Genomic DNA, 13,429 nt, shown 5'->3' with positions numbered 1-13,429 from the left:
AGGAAAGTTACTAAAGCTAGCCTGAAACAGCATTCAAACATCTAGAAACCACACACTGGATTTTCTACTTCATAAAACCAAGGAACATGGTCTCGTTCATTCACCCCAGTAGCTCGTTACATGCCCAGAGAGGTTTTTTGGGCTGCACAAAGACCATTTCTCCTAAGTTTTCCCTCAATTCCGTTAATTCTTCCTAAGGAAGAGATAACACAGACAATAAACGTTTCAGGGTAGGCGAGGCATGGTAAAACTCAAGCACACAACGTGCTGGTCCCTCTGATCCATATCTTCACGTGGGCATTAATCCAGGAGCTGCTGAGCTCCTGGAGAGATTGAAACCAAAGTCACCAGCGATGTGCTGAAGAGGGGAAATTAAGAGGCTAAGCTTTTCATTTCCTCCTGTGCTTGTGTTGTCACCGGTGCAATTTTAGCATGTGCTCTTACCTTCAAAATACCATGCCCCAGTGCATCTGAGCTCAGAACGCCAGCAGATTATGACAAAAATGTACTACACTCTCCCAGGCGGACATTCAAGTCAAAAACACGGAGGAGATGGGAGAGCAGGCCTGACAACAAATTATTTGCAAGGGTTTTACTATTCTCCAATGGCTGATATGGCACATCTAATTATTGTGCATTGCTCTGCTCAGTCAAAGAGCCTTTATTGTATTAGAAGCACTTCACAGCTGAGAGGGTTTTTCACATCCTTGCTCTTCTATTTTTGATAAACTAGCCCTACATTTAAGAATCTTAATTGAATTCCTCTAAAATATTCACTAACCAGAACCAAGACGTTATGACTCGCTAATTAATTTCACATGTATGATCCACTGTTTTAAATTCCAGGGCTGAATAAAGCACGTGGACAGCTACGTGAAGGTACTCAGGAGCTGCAGGCAGCTGAGAGAGGAGGGACAAACACATCCAGTAGGTATTTCACAGGTGTTATCACAGATCAGAGGCACGAGTTAAATATCAGAACACCCAACCATGCCTCCCTAGCATATTTAATGATATTACAACCATTAGATATTAGGCTTTCAGGGCAACCTATTCATAAGCACGACAGCATTTCAGATCTCACGACAACAGCACGAGCACGTACCGAGCTCAGACTTATTCCTGAAGGAAACCCCGTTGCCAGGATTAGCAGCTCACCTCCCTTCGTTGCTCGCGCTGCTGAACCAAGGATGCATACAATGATTTGATGACCCCCCCAGTACGCCTCAGCAGTACTTTTTTTATACACTCCTACCTAAAATTAACTAGCTTTTCAGGGGGACAAGCTAATCAGCTACGCTATTACAAACCAAACAAAGCAAATGAATAGACAACCAAGCACTTGTCCCAACTGCTGGTGGAACAGAAAGCAGCATTTATCATTTCTGTGAAGAACAAGTAGTTTCCCCACTCAATTTACCACAACCTCAGTGCCCTGAAGGCTATGATTGCCTTTAAAACCATAACTGACCACGAACGGTAACAAAACACCCTAAGACCATGTGGCATTTTAATGTCTCTGTTTGCTGCAGTCTGGAGACTCTGAGATTGCGTTTCAGCCCTGAGCAACATTCCTCAGGAGGTGGCCGCTTCTGACCACCCCCAGAAGAGACACTTTGAAGTCTTCAGCTTACTCAGGACCTTCTGGATCACAGTGGACATAATGGAGACATTTCTTAAATTCAGCTTTTCATTAAATGCCTGAGGCACTGCCATCGATTAAGGTTTCAAGTCCACAGACTTTCAACCTTGGTAACTTAGCATGGTCTGGTGATTCTCTTCACGGAGCACCAAACCTTCCTTGGTAACACCGCATTGCTTTCCCCCTCCCCTTGCTCTCAACTACTTCAGCCAACGACTCAATGAAACGAATTATGAAGGAGACTCAGAGGACTTCCAAATTGTTTCAGATAAACAGAACAGTCACATTTGTGCTTCACTACCCCCCTGCCACTGTACACCAACAGCAGAGTAACTCATAACTCATGTCAACAACTGCAGCATGGTTCAGTGCCAAGGAGCAGTTGTATTACAAACCAGAAGAGGCACCTCCTCGCTCAGACCTGCTTCCTTTGTGTATCCGAGGTCTTAGGTGACTACACAGAAATAAATATATTGGCTGTGCAGCGACTACGGAGAGCTGTATTGCTTCCACTCTCCTCTGAGCCTCAGCAACAGCACCACTTCGTTTTCATCAGCTGCATTACTGGGAGTCCACACCTTCCCTTTCAAACCCCACAGTCCCAAAACAGAGCACTCCTCCCAAGCGCTCTGTGCCCTCAGACTCTTTAGAGGTATGACCATTCCGCTCACCAAACAGCTGCAAATGTTTCATGGTTTATCGTCAGCCTGCAAGATCATGCTCCAAAAAATGTCATCTCCTGGAACATGCCAAAGCCACCGGCCTCTCACTCGCTGGGCCACCCAAAAACGCTGGCCCCACAAGAGGGATAATCCACGCTGTTAGGGCAGAGGAAGTCAGAAGCCCTCAACAGGTGCCTCTGAACATCAGAGCACAAACTCACTGTGCAGAGGCTGCTGCTGACCTCATTTGGCCCGTGAAAATGTTCTTAGAAGGCTGAGGGCTGTCAGAGCACAGCTAAACTTGTAGGATGAGGAGCAAATTCTCTGCATCTTGTTAACTAAAAAACCAAAGAATTGATAAACTAAGAGTCCTAAAGTCTCTCCCAAAGTAGGACGATGCACTCCAGAGCAGGGGTCTGACCCAGACACTTCAACAGTGGCACCCAGATCAGGTTGCCCCTTCTCTCCCTAGTCACCTGCAATTAAAGCTGAGCACTGAAAATTAAAGGACAGAAAGCACATTAACAAGGCTGCTCCCCATCGGGGTGACACCCGATGGCTATGCAGCTCTTCACAGCGATAGCGTACACTCGTGGAAGGAGGACACTGAAGCATCCCTATAATCAAACTTCCAGAGGTCATGGGAGAAGGCAAAGAACGATTCAGATGACAGCACGGTCAGGTCTCTGTGCAAGGTGCAGCCTCACGCTCCCTGAGACCGATCCTGCAGCCACTGACTCCGTGATGCTTGTAAAAATACAACCTCTAGCAGCACACCACGGCGTACCGATACTACGGTGACTACCAGCAAACCAAAGAGGTGGCAGCTCCTAAACCGACGGGGTCTTCTACCATTTTACTGCCCCCCCAGAGGACACCTGACGGCGCTCCCCCAGGCTGCTGTGGCAGGAGACGCAAGGCAAGGGGCCTGCAGCTCAGCGGGGAAGCGAAACCCAAGAGCTTGCGGGTGACACCTCCAGCAATCCCACTTCCTCCCAGACGACACGGCAGCTGGGCGATGCAAATCGGCGCTGACCCGGCCAAAGGTTGTCGCTGATCAGCAGCTCCCCAAAAATGCTGGCCTTCACCCTTCAGAGAGCCACCACCTGCGCCGCACAGTCCCTGTGAGGCCTCGTGGGGCAGACAGAGGGACCTGAGCAAAAAGAGGTGCAGGGACGGGATGCTCCCAAACTCCTCCTTCCCCTTTTTAATATCTAATTCATACTTTTCAAAAGGCTGAAGTTGCCACTACTGGCATGTTTACATCCTGCTACTTTGTAAATTGTCAAAAAATCTGCTAGCCTTCAAGCACTTATTATATGCAAATCCCAACTTTATGATGTTTCTAGACAGCTCAAGCACTATGACGGGTACAATTTATACCCCTTCCGTGTCATTTAAAAGGACGTGACCTGGAACCAGTCTAGAATGATTCACTAGGAACAATATCCTCCTTCTATAAATCCGTTAAACATTGTTTTCTAAATCTAATGATGAATCTCCAAGTTTTATTTTCATTTTTATGGAGCTGCATACATTAAAACACATAGCCTTATGAGTCATCGCCGGAGCCAACCGAGCAATTTAGTAATTCTGAACACTGTTTATTTAGCCTGAAATAAGCTTTACTTTGATTATGTGCACTACTCTGTGGATCTATTTCTGAATGTATGGAAGATTCTGATGCCTCTGAAGAATAAAAACATGTGCTAATGGCCTGACTATATATGAGGACAACAGGGAATACTGAGTAACTTCAATATTTACAATCTCAAGCCTATACTCGACCTAGACAAACTACAAAATGATTCCAGTGTTCCCAATACACTCCATCACTCCTACCATTGCACAGATCACAGGACATACTATACAGCAGTGAAAAAGCAAAGCAAACACCAGTGCCTAACTTTTTATGGTCCCTTCAGAAGTTCTTGTTTTGCTGCAGCAGGGCTTCCCTGCGGTGCCCTCGCTTGCCCTCAGCCCCACCAGCGGCTGGCTCCCCGCGCCCAGCAGTGGTGTTGCAGCAGCTCCGAGATCCACAGCACTCCTTGCCCAGAGCTGCCAGACCCTGGTCTCGTGTGCTCAGCGGGGAGTAGCCTTTGGGTATAGTTTTTAATTTTCTTTGTCAATATTTCTTACGTGTTTTGGCAGCTGACATTCAAGTGAACCACGGGATTGCTTGGAGCATTTTCTTCTGCGGTAGAGAAGTAAGCTTTGCTGCTCCTTCCCGGTGCTGCCATGATTAAGCAGCCGATTCCCTCTCAACACCTTTGAAACATGACTAGATTGATTTTTTTCACTGCCAATATAAAATAAATCCAGGCACGAAAAGAAAGGGAACTTGTACAGAGGCTGTTTGGGAACTTTAGGATCTTTTACGGGCATAAATATCTATGATTCCACCAATTACGGCACCCCTAAATGTTTCCTGGCTTCTGAGCTGCCTGTATGAGCCCCTCAATCTCTATCTTCAATTTAATAATGCTCAGTATGTGAATGATAATGTCAGAAACAATGCAGGCTTAATCACAGCAACAGACAAAAAGTTATATGAGAAAGATTCTGCTTCTGACATGAAAAAAACATGTATATGGGAAAGCAGAAACTCCTCAAAAGTGCTTCTGCAGAGGATTTTCCTGAATCTTTGAGAGAGCACCTACAGTTTCAAAATGCAGTCACAGCAAAACTGCCACCAGAGGATGGACTCTGAAGTGTAAGGTGTGTTCAGTGCACTACAGTCAGAGAAAGACAGAGTCCTCCTGCATTTCTGCACGTTAGGGAACCAGTGCAGGAAGAGCTGGCATCAAGGCAAAGCCTCGTGATGCAGGAGCTTGCCAGCAGTGGGGTTTGAGGGAGAAGCAATGCCACACAGCTTCCTCCAGTGCCATCACTCTTCCCTTCTACCTCCAGCGGTCCAGCAGCATGACCTTTTCCTTCCTCTGTCTTATTTCTCCAAATTGGAGCAAAGCAGGCTCATTTCCCTATTTTATCCCCTCTTAAATCACTCTTAGGAAAGGCTTCACAATCAAAGAAAAATTTTCTAGCCTTATTCCTATACCTCAGTCAAAACACACATAGCATATTACAGCAGACAAGGTTTAATTGCTGGAATTTGCTGGTAGGCCTGCTTTGGTATCACAGTGACAAAGGTAATAATGGAAACCAAAATCCTGGTAGCCTGCTTACAGAGCAGGGTTAATTCAGGCATGTCTTGAAGAATTCTGGTGTTTTTTTTTAGCCTGTGCTGGGCTCACCACACAATCCAAGCCAAATTTAGCCATGACTGATGTTAATTTGTGCCAGCCGTCTATTAAATAATTTTGAAGAAGAGAAAAATAAGCACAGGACAGAAAAAGCAGGACAGAGGGAAGTCAGTACAAGAGCCAAGGCAGTTATCTGCCCTGTGGCAGAGACATGAAAATGGGTCAGGAGGAAGGGGCACAGTTTCAAAGCTGACACCATTTTGCACCATGCAGAAGAGACAGCAAGACAAAGCAGGCTATTACTGGCACAAAACTGTCCATTTTCTGATGGGTGCTCATTTTGGCTTTAGGAAAAAACAGCTTTATCAACAACGGCATCGTAAAATGAAGAGGTGTCCAAACCTTGTAGACTTGTCCATATGTCCCATTTCCAACAACCTGCACCAGTTCAAATATTCCCGCAGGATCCTGCAAAAAGCAGAAAAAAATAACATCATTTGCAGCAGAGCAAACACTTCATAATGGAGCGTAAATGTTCACAATCAAGAAGTCTGTGCCACGTCTCCTAATGGCCTCTGTTACACACTAAAGGGGAAATAACCAAAGAACGGTATAAGAAATAAATTTATATTAAAGTTCCCTGTCAAGTTGCTCAAAATAACTCAGAGAAGATTTGTAGCACGACAATATGGCAGGTAGAACAAATACGTGGAGATGTATGAAGAATAAGGTAAATTAATTGCTTCAGTTTAGCAGTAGAATAAGGCATAAACCCCACATTTGCTACGCTTTAGAGCGCCAAGCTAGCCTGCAGGCTCAGCTGCCATCCTCTGCCATGAAACACTTGGTGTTAACAGTGTAACAAGGGAGAGAACCTCAACAACAGAACTGGAAGATGCTCTACAAAGCATCTGTGCCTGGCTGCCTCGCAAATGGAAGCCTCTCATCCCAAATGACCTTAACACCAAACACAGGCTGAGAATGGCCAACCGGCCTGTTCTGCAAACACAACCCGGTGAGACTGACCGATGTCCTCAAGGGTTGGCTTTGAACCCAAGCCAGATTGCTGTTAATTTACATGAAAGATTCACGTGTCCGGTGATCAGTGTACCAGGTGAGCCAATGTACATCCTGCTGGGTTAGCATCAGTTACCCTAAAACCAGCCACCGCAGCATGTGTCCTTCTCCAGCAATGAGATCTTGAAGCCCTTCAGGTTTCAGGAGAACATCCTGTCGCAAGGCACGGGCAAGGGAATGTTCGCTCCTGCGTGAGTGAGTGAGCGCATTAAGAAATCTGTAGCTCTGGTTAAAACTCACTTGAGAGATTTATATAAAAACATTAAGAACTCAGGAGACCAGTTTCCTGGTTTCTGGCTGAGCCATTTATCAGTCCTGCTCATTTCTTGGGATGATATCATCGAGAGATTTATATGAAATATTATTAGTTCCATGTGTCAGTTTTACCACATCTGTTTCAGCAATCTGTCATGTCAGTTGATGCCTGTTGGTACTGCTGGTGGATGCGATACAGAAAAACAGCTTTTATCTCAGAACTCCAATTTCTATGACCCTGGATGGGAACTATCTTTATTTATTTATTTATTTATTTTATGGTACCAAGCTACATCTCCACTCCACTTATACGTTATTCTCTTAACACAAATACTGCCTTCTTCGTATCTCATCTGGAAGTTTTTACTTAGGCAAAGTCCCATTGGAAATACACAGACTCTTTTCTGAGTGGATTCTGCCTTTGCTAGCACGACTGTCATGATAAATGGCAATAGCTTTCGCTGTCAGAGCAACACAACAGAGCCTTCCACAGCTCTCACAACTGAAGGAATTGCTGAGTTCATCTGGTTTGGTCTTTAAGCTAAATGAGTTTTAATCTTACGCTTCCTGGACTGTCAACCTCAAAAAATGTATTCTTTACTTTTTAAACGTAATTAGCAATGCATAAATGAGACCAAACCACTTTTGACCTGCCCGCTGCGCTGTACATGGGGCAGTGCAGCCAAACACACAGCGGCTCCCGGGACATCTCCCGGACACGGGCAATTCCCCAGGGCACACCACCACGCTGCTTCCTCGGGAGGCATGGGCGTTGTGCTGCTCCCACACCTTGCCTGCAGAAAGCAGCGCTGCTGAGCTAACAGCCACGCACAGGGCACGAAGCCCAGAGGAAGCTACACTGCATTTTTCAGCTCCGAGCATGCCACCGTCCTGTCCCTCTCACTTAAGCGACTACTCTGTCCTCCCGCTTTTCCTCTACTCTTACTTATTATGCAAATATAATCATTTCATGTGCCTCAAAATCAGTTTCTCTCTCTCCTTCCAATCAATTTCTTTCTGATTCAGCATCTTAATAGCTCTATCTAAGGTCTCAGATGCTCCAAGGGGGGGGAAAAAAGCAAAACCCAAACAATTATCTAAATAAATGTTAGCTTTAACTTCAATATAGCTAAAATCCTCCCCCCTTTCCTTGCTAACCAATTGAGCACTGACCTCACAAGTCTCCACAGCTCCGAGTGCAGCCAAAACACTTGGCCATCTCTCTTTTAATCAGGACGCAGCAGAGAAGTGAGCCTTGTTGAGAGTCATAAAGGATATTAATCTGGGCTCTGACTTTGGTCCTTGGACTGCCCTTGTTTGCCTGGCTATCAGCACTGCATCTTCCGCTGGCAAAGTCTTCCCAACCGGCCAACTTCTTAATTATCTGGGAGTTGGGCATCGCTGTTGATGTAACGCTTCCGCCCAGCTAGCATTTTAGCCCCGCCGTCCGTCCAACCCTTCACCAGCCGGCCCCTGCCAAAGTGCTGGGTTCACTTTGACAGATGCCAAAACGCTGGCCCGAACATCCATCACTGTAAGGTTAATTACTGTAAGGCACTGCGCCATATGGTGGGCTACCTGCTTTCTCCTGCAAGCCACGGGCAGAGCACAGCCAGGCTGCTGGCCCTGAGGCACCCAGGCCACGTCCACCTCCACGCACAACGCAGAGCCACGTGTGCAGCCAGAGCCTGACTGAAACACTGCTCACAACCTCTGCAGCTGAACAACAGGCAGGTGCCTGAAGCCCAGGTTCTTCTACCAGACACCTTGGGACATAACATGGATGAACCTGTGCTCAGAAAGCCCATGATTGCCCTTGCTTCTGCCACCTGAGCACCCAGGCAGCCCAGGGAAGGAGGGCTGTGAGGGGACGCTGCAGCAAAACCTGCAAACTGTGGCCCAAAGCAGCTCTCTCCAGGAAAACGGGAAGGTGAGCACACGCTGAGCACACATCGGGAGTGCCAAGGGCAGTGGGCACAGCTGGAGAGTGACCCACCACAGCCACTGCAACCCTCCCACCACACCTCCTGGTGGCTCCCACTGGCCCCAGGAACCCCAGAGACGAGGTCAGGGGCAAGAGGCTGTCTTTGCTCAGCTCCTGCAGGGCCCAGCCTTGCCCAAGTCCCCTCACCGCTAAGCACAAATCCTGAAGGGAGCACCCAAAGGGACACCATAAAGGGACACCCCAAAGGGACGCCTCCATCCTTCCTGCTGCTAAGGCCAGCACTCCCAGTGCTTTTTTGCCTTTTTTTTTTTTTTTTTGCATGCTGCTTTTGCCACGGAGCCTGCCCACTGGCTTGAACCACTGCTCTTTTCCAAGCTTATGCCAGTTTCTCTCCATGTATTTGAAGCGAGAAGGTTTATCTGCTAAGCCCAAAGCGAAAACTCCCATTATTTTGTCTTGCTCCTCTGACCAGAGCCAGGTTAAATGCCTGTCTGCCCGGCCAGGAGCCTGGTGCCATCCTCACCAACTTTACTGACCCTGCCTGGTCAGGAACACCCTCCTCACCACACGATTTTCTGCAAAGGCTCTTCCCAGCCCTCTTCTGATATTTTTAGCAAGGAACTTGCTTTGGTTTCTCCGTCTGGGTCTGAGTGCATTTTACCACAGCTCAACTCTTCCCTCTTCTTCTGCGGAGAGTGCCCCAGAAAAAAAATATAAATAAATAAAAATAAACCAAACAGCGTCGGTGGGACAGGGCTGCTGAGCGAGGGAGCGGCGCTGAGGGGCGTCCCGCGCCACCCGCGCCGTGACACTCCAGCGGGGCGGCTTTAACTTGGACAGCGTTAAAAAGAACGGGAAAACACCACAGGACAGCGATAAAAACGCCAAGGGGGCGACTGCTGCCTCAGCTCTCCCGCACCCAACGCCCAACAGCCCCCGTGCACGCGTTTTTTCCCCCGACCCCCCCTCAGTTTTTTGCTCCCCCTGCCCCGAGCCCCCTCTGAGGCACGGGGGGCGCCCGCTGCCGGCCGCCCCTTCCCCGCCGCCCCGCTGCCCCCGGGGCCGCCCCCTTACCCTCAGCGCCGCCAGGTCGGTGCCGTCCAGGCTGCGGGCGGCGCAGTCCCGGGCCATGGCCGTCCCCGAGGCTCGCACCGAGCTAACTAACGGTGCTCCTCAGCCCCGAGCCCCGCGGCGGCCCGGCCGTGCCCCGGCGAGGCGGGGAGGCGGGCATGGCGGCCGCGCCGGAAAGCCCTCCCCAGTCAGCGGCGGCGGCGGAGGAGGGAGCCCCCGGGCCGGGCGGCCGCGGGCAACTTGAGCGGAGACATCGCCTCAGGAGAGCCGGGCGAGGAAGTGACGCGCCCTGACGGGACGGGACGGGGACGGGACGGGGCCAGCAGGGCGGCTGAGGGGCCCCGCCACGCGTGGGCACCCCACGGGCACGGCGCGGTGATGGCGCCCAGGCGAAGCCCACCCGCGGGCTGTGTGTGAGGGGGCTCGGCGCTGCTGCCCTACGAGGTGCTGGTTTGTGAGAGGGATAAGTTATCCTCCTGCCTCCCAGCTCATCCTGCTCACAGTTAAACTAAAAGCTGCACTGGCACCAGCTTTCCTGCTGCTGAAGCCCGGCCCTGCAACCGACCCTTTTTTCATTAAAAATCAAGAATCTCAGCCAGGAGCGTGTGTTCTTGTATCGCAGCCCTTTGGGGCAAGCCCACTGCTGGCTTGTTTGCTCCACAGCCCCACGGCTCAGGACCACCCTGCTCAAACCCTCAGCTAGGACGGGATCCGTGCGAGGCCCCCGCTGACAGCACCCCTCAGACCCCCATTGCACAGCCCCACATGAGGGCACTCTGACAGGGAGGCACTTTATACAAGGGTAACAACCCAAATACAAAATAATACAGAAATCAGAGTAACATCAGGGTACGAGAGGGTAAAAAACAGCGGTTGCAAGGCAAAACCCCAGCTACACGTCACCACGATGGACTCGCGCAGCGCTGCTCCTGCACACGCAGGGAGGAGCCGCGGCGAAGCCCTGCAGCCAAAGCCTGCAACCACAGACCTGAACGTAAAAACCTTTCGGGCGCCTGTGTGCATGCAGAGGATGTTTTGTATTAAAAGGGAAGTGCAAGCGCAAAGGGGGAAGAACTTCCTTTGTTTCACCAAAGGAAATGCCATTGTACCCCAGAAGTACGGGGCCGACCCCGAGCTCTGCAGCCCCCCTGCGAGCGGGGCGCTGGGCCCAGGGCAGCGGTGCGAGCGGTGACCGCCCCTGCCAGATGCGAGGCTCGGTAAAGGAAGAGAGTGTTTAAAGCTGAGGCTCGAAATGGCATGCTGGTTGTTTCCTTTGGCTTTGTTTACGCTGGGGTCTCAGCTACAGGTGTGAAGTTGGCAGGAGAAAAAAAAAAAAAAAGATAACCTGTAACAGAGCGGGATTTCCGGTCTGCAGGAGATAAACAGCTTCTCGGTTTCAGCCTGAGTTGGACAAACGGACTCTTTTCAGCATTTCTCAATTCTCTGAACTGTAATTTCAGAAAAACTGTTGTTCAGAAAGCCAGCCTTCTGAATCTTCTTGAAGCAGCACCCAACGCTGCTCAGGAGCAGATGTCCCTGTCACCAACACGGCTGCCGGTGCTGGAGCCACCCCCAGCAAGCACTGCCCAGACCTTCCAGCATCCAGATCCCAGCTCTACATCAGGGTGCTCACAAACCCCAAAGCTTGAGTTTGGCTCCCTGCTGGGGAGTTGGGAGGCAAATCCTGCATCCAGCTTCTTGGTTTCTTTGCTCCCAGCTTCATGGCAGAGTGCCAGAGTCCGGCCCTAGCATGCCTGCCCTCCTCAGATCCCAAATAAAACAGGATCCCTGTAAACCCTGGCACCAAAACTTGCTCCCAGAACTTTAATTTGCAGGAAGGTTTCTGGCCTTCTATCAGGAAATTGCATTCTGCCCACACCAGAGGTGCTTGTTCGGCTTGCTGCAGGCTCTGAGGCTGAGGCACCAGCACCCTTCTTCCAGAGCAACAATCGATCCTTCATGTGACTTTTTTTTTTTTTTTTGGTATGACCCAGAGATTTCAGACATTGCTTTGGTGTTTCCTTAGAGCACAACCCTTAGCCAAAAGGCAGCAAAGTGACACAAAACCCCACAATACCTCCTTACAGACCTCACCTTCCCTCTTTCCCAGAAGCTCTCAGGCTTACTCAGAGAGGAAGGGCAATCTTTTTGCCTGTCTCATGCTTTCAGAAACCATTTTCTCCTCACTTAGTTGCACCAGAACCAAAAGATGAGCAGCTGTTAAATGCTGATTACAGGAGAGTCAATGGGTGGCAGCAGGCAGCACTGTATTAGCCCAGCATTCATCCATCAGCAGGGGCCCCTGGCTGCTGCTTGGATCCAGTACCATTTACAGCCCCATCCTTGGAGCGATTTACTGTTATTAATGGTTTTTGTGAAGTCCTGGAGTACAAAATATCTGCTGCTAGAAATCTTCATTTTGTAGGCCAGCTGCTAACTTCAAAAGTTAATCGCTCCTGTTCCCAGTTGTAGCATTGTAGCATGGTTCCTTGCTATGGGAGGCTTTGGTAGGCTGTCAGGAAGATTACACATTAAAAACCTGCACGGGACCTTACAGGGCCTGGGTCTGCCTCTGCGTGGCTTGGTGCAGTCAGCGCTGCCACCCACACTGTGTCACAAGTGCTGTCGGATGAACACAGAGAAGCAGAGAGCAGCTCCGTCAGGTCACACCTTGGAAAACAGAAGCACAACTTATCTTTGCTGCAGCAAGAACTCTTTGGATCGCAGGGGGAAGTTCTGAGCTTCAGGCCAGGACACCCACTTACTTACATTCCACTTTAGTTAAAAGATGTAAAAACTAACGAACCAAGGCTCCCCCCTCAACCCAGTCTGCTTTTTAATTTCAGTATTTCTATGACCCATCCCTGCCGTGCTTTGAAATCACAGTACGATGTCTTTGTTTTCAATGGGTTTTTGGATCAGGCTCTGAATATTTCTCATGCCTTCTCCTATTTGAACTAAAGAAAATTCCACTTCATTCCAAACACACTAAGAGGGGGCCAGGAAGCAGAGTCTAAACCTGAATCTGTCTTCAGAGTTGTGCTTTGCAGAGGTTCCTGCATTAGGATCGAGGGACAGGATTGCTACCTTTAGCGAACTGGGCATACCAGAAACCCAGACAAACAAAACCAAACAGTCATTTCCCATACAACGCTCAGGAGCACACACAGTAGTTTTCAGCTCTTTAAAAATTAAGTAACTTTTTTCAGTTGGCAGCCGTGCTAGTTTAGCTTCACAGGATATCCAAAACGAGACCGAACAGCTTCCTTCCCCAGCGATTCCTGAATGGATGGGGCGAGTTGGAAAAAGTGCCTCTCACCGCTGGAACCGCAGCCAGGACGTCCACCTCATTTCCCAGGGCACAGCTTAAAATACCGGCCTCCCACAAAACCCACGTTAGCCCCAGTGCCACTCGCTGGGACTCCTGCAGAAATGTATTTTCTTTTCAATTGCACACAAAGAGGCATGCCCTGGGGGCACGTCCCGGAGCAGGAGAAGCCCTTCCCTTGCGGGACCGATAACCCCTCGCTCACTGCCCGACCCCTGACTTCACAGCATTGTTCCAGCTCGGCAC

General features: G+C 49.5%; 1 protein-coding gene across 4 annotated transcripts in view; it reads right to left on the bottom strand.

Annotated features, from left to right (window-relative positions):
• Positions 1-13,429, bottom strand: part of NRK (Nik related kinase) — a 98,404-nt gene that overhangs the window by 80,480 nt on the left and 4,495 nt on the right. For 2 of the 4 annotated variants that reach the window (XM_068697277.1, XM_068697279.1), the window contains exon 2: positions 5,910-5,975. Coding sequence is in view for 2 of the 4 variants with exons in the window: in XM_068697280.1 (XP_068553381.1) it covers positions 5,910-5,975; positions 9,859-9,915 (123 nt within the window). In the remaining 2 variants the exon portion in view is untranslated. Of the gene's footprint in view, positions 1-5,909; positions 5,976-9,858; positions 10,178-13,429 lie in introns of those variants that run through there. The other 2 variants (XM_068697280.1, XM_068697276.1) reach the window with 2 other exon arrangements.

The sequence above is a fragment of the Anas acuta genome, chromosome 13, assembly GCF_963932015.1.
Source record: "Anas acuta chromosome 13, bAnaAcu1.1, whole genome shotgun sequence".
Lineage (NCBI taxonomy): Eukaryota > Metazoa > Chordata > Aves > Anseriformes > Anatidae > Anas > Anas acuta.
The sequence above is the reverse complement of the archived record's forward strand: the minus strand, read 5'-3'. Positions and strand labels throughout refer to the sequence as shown.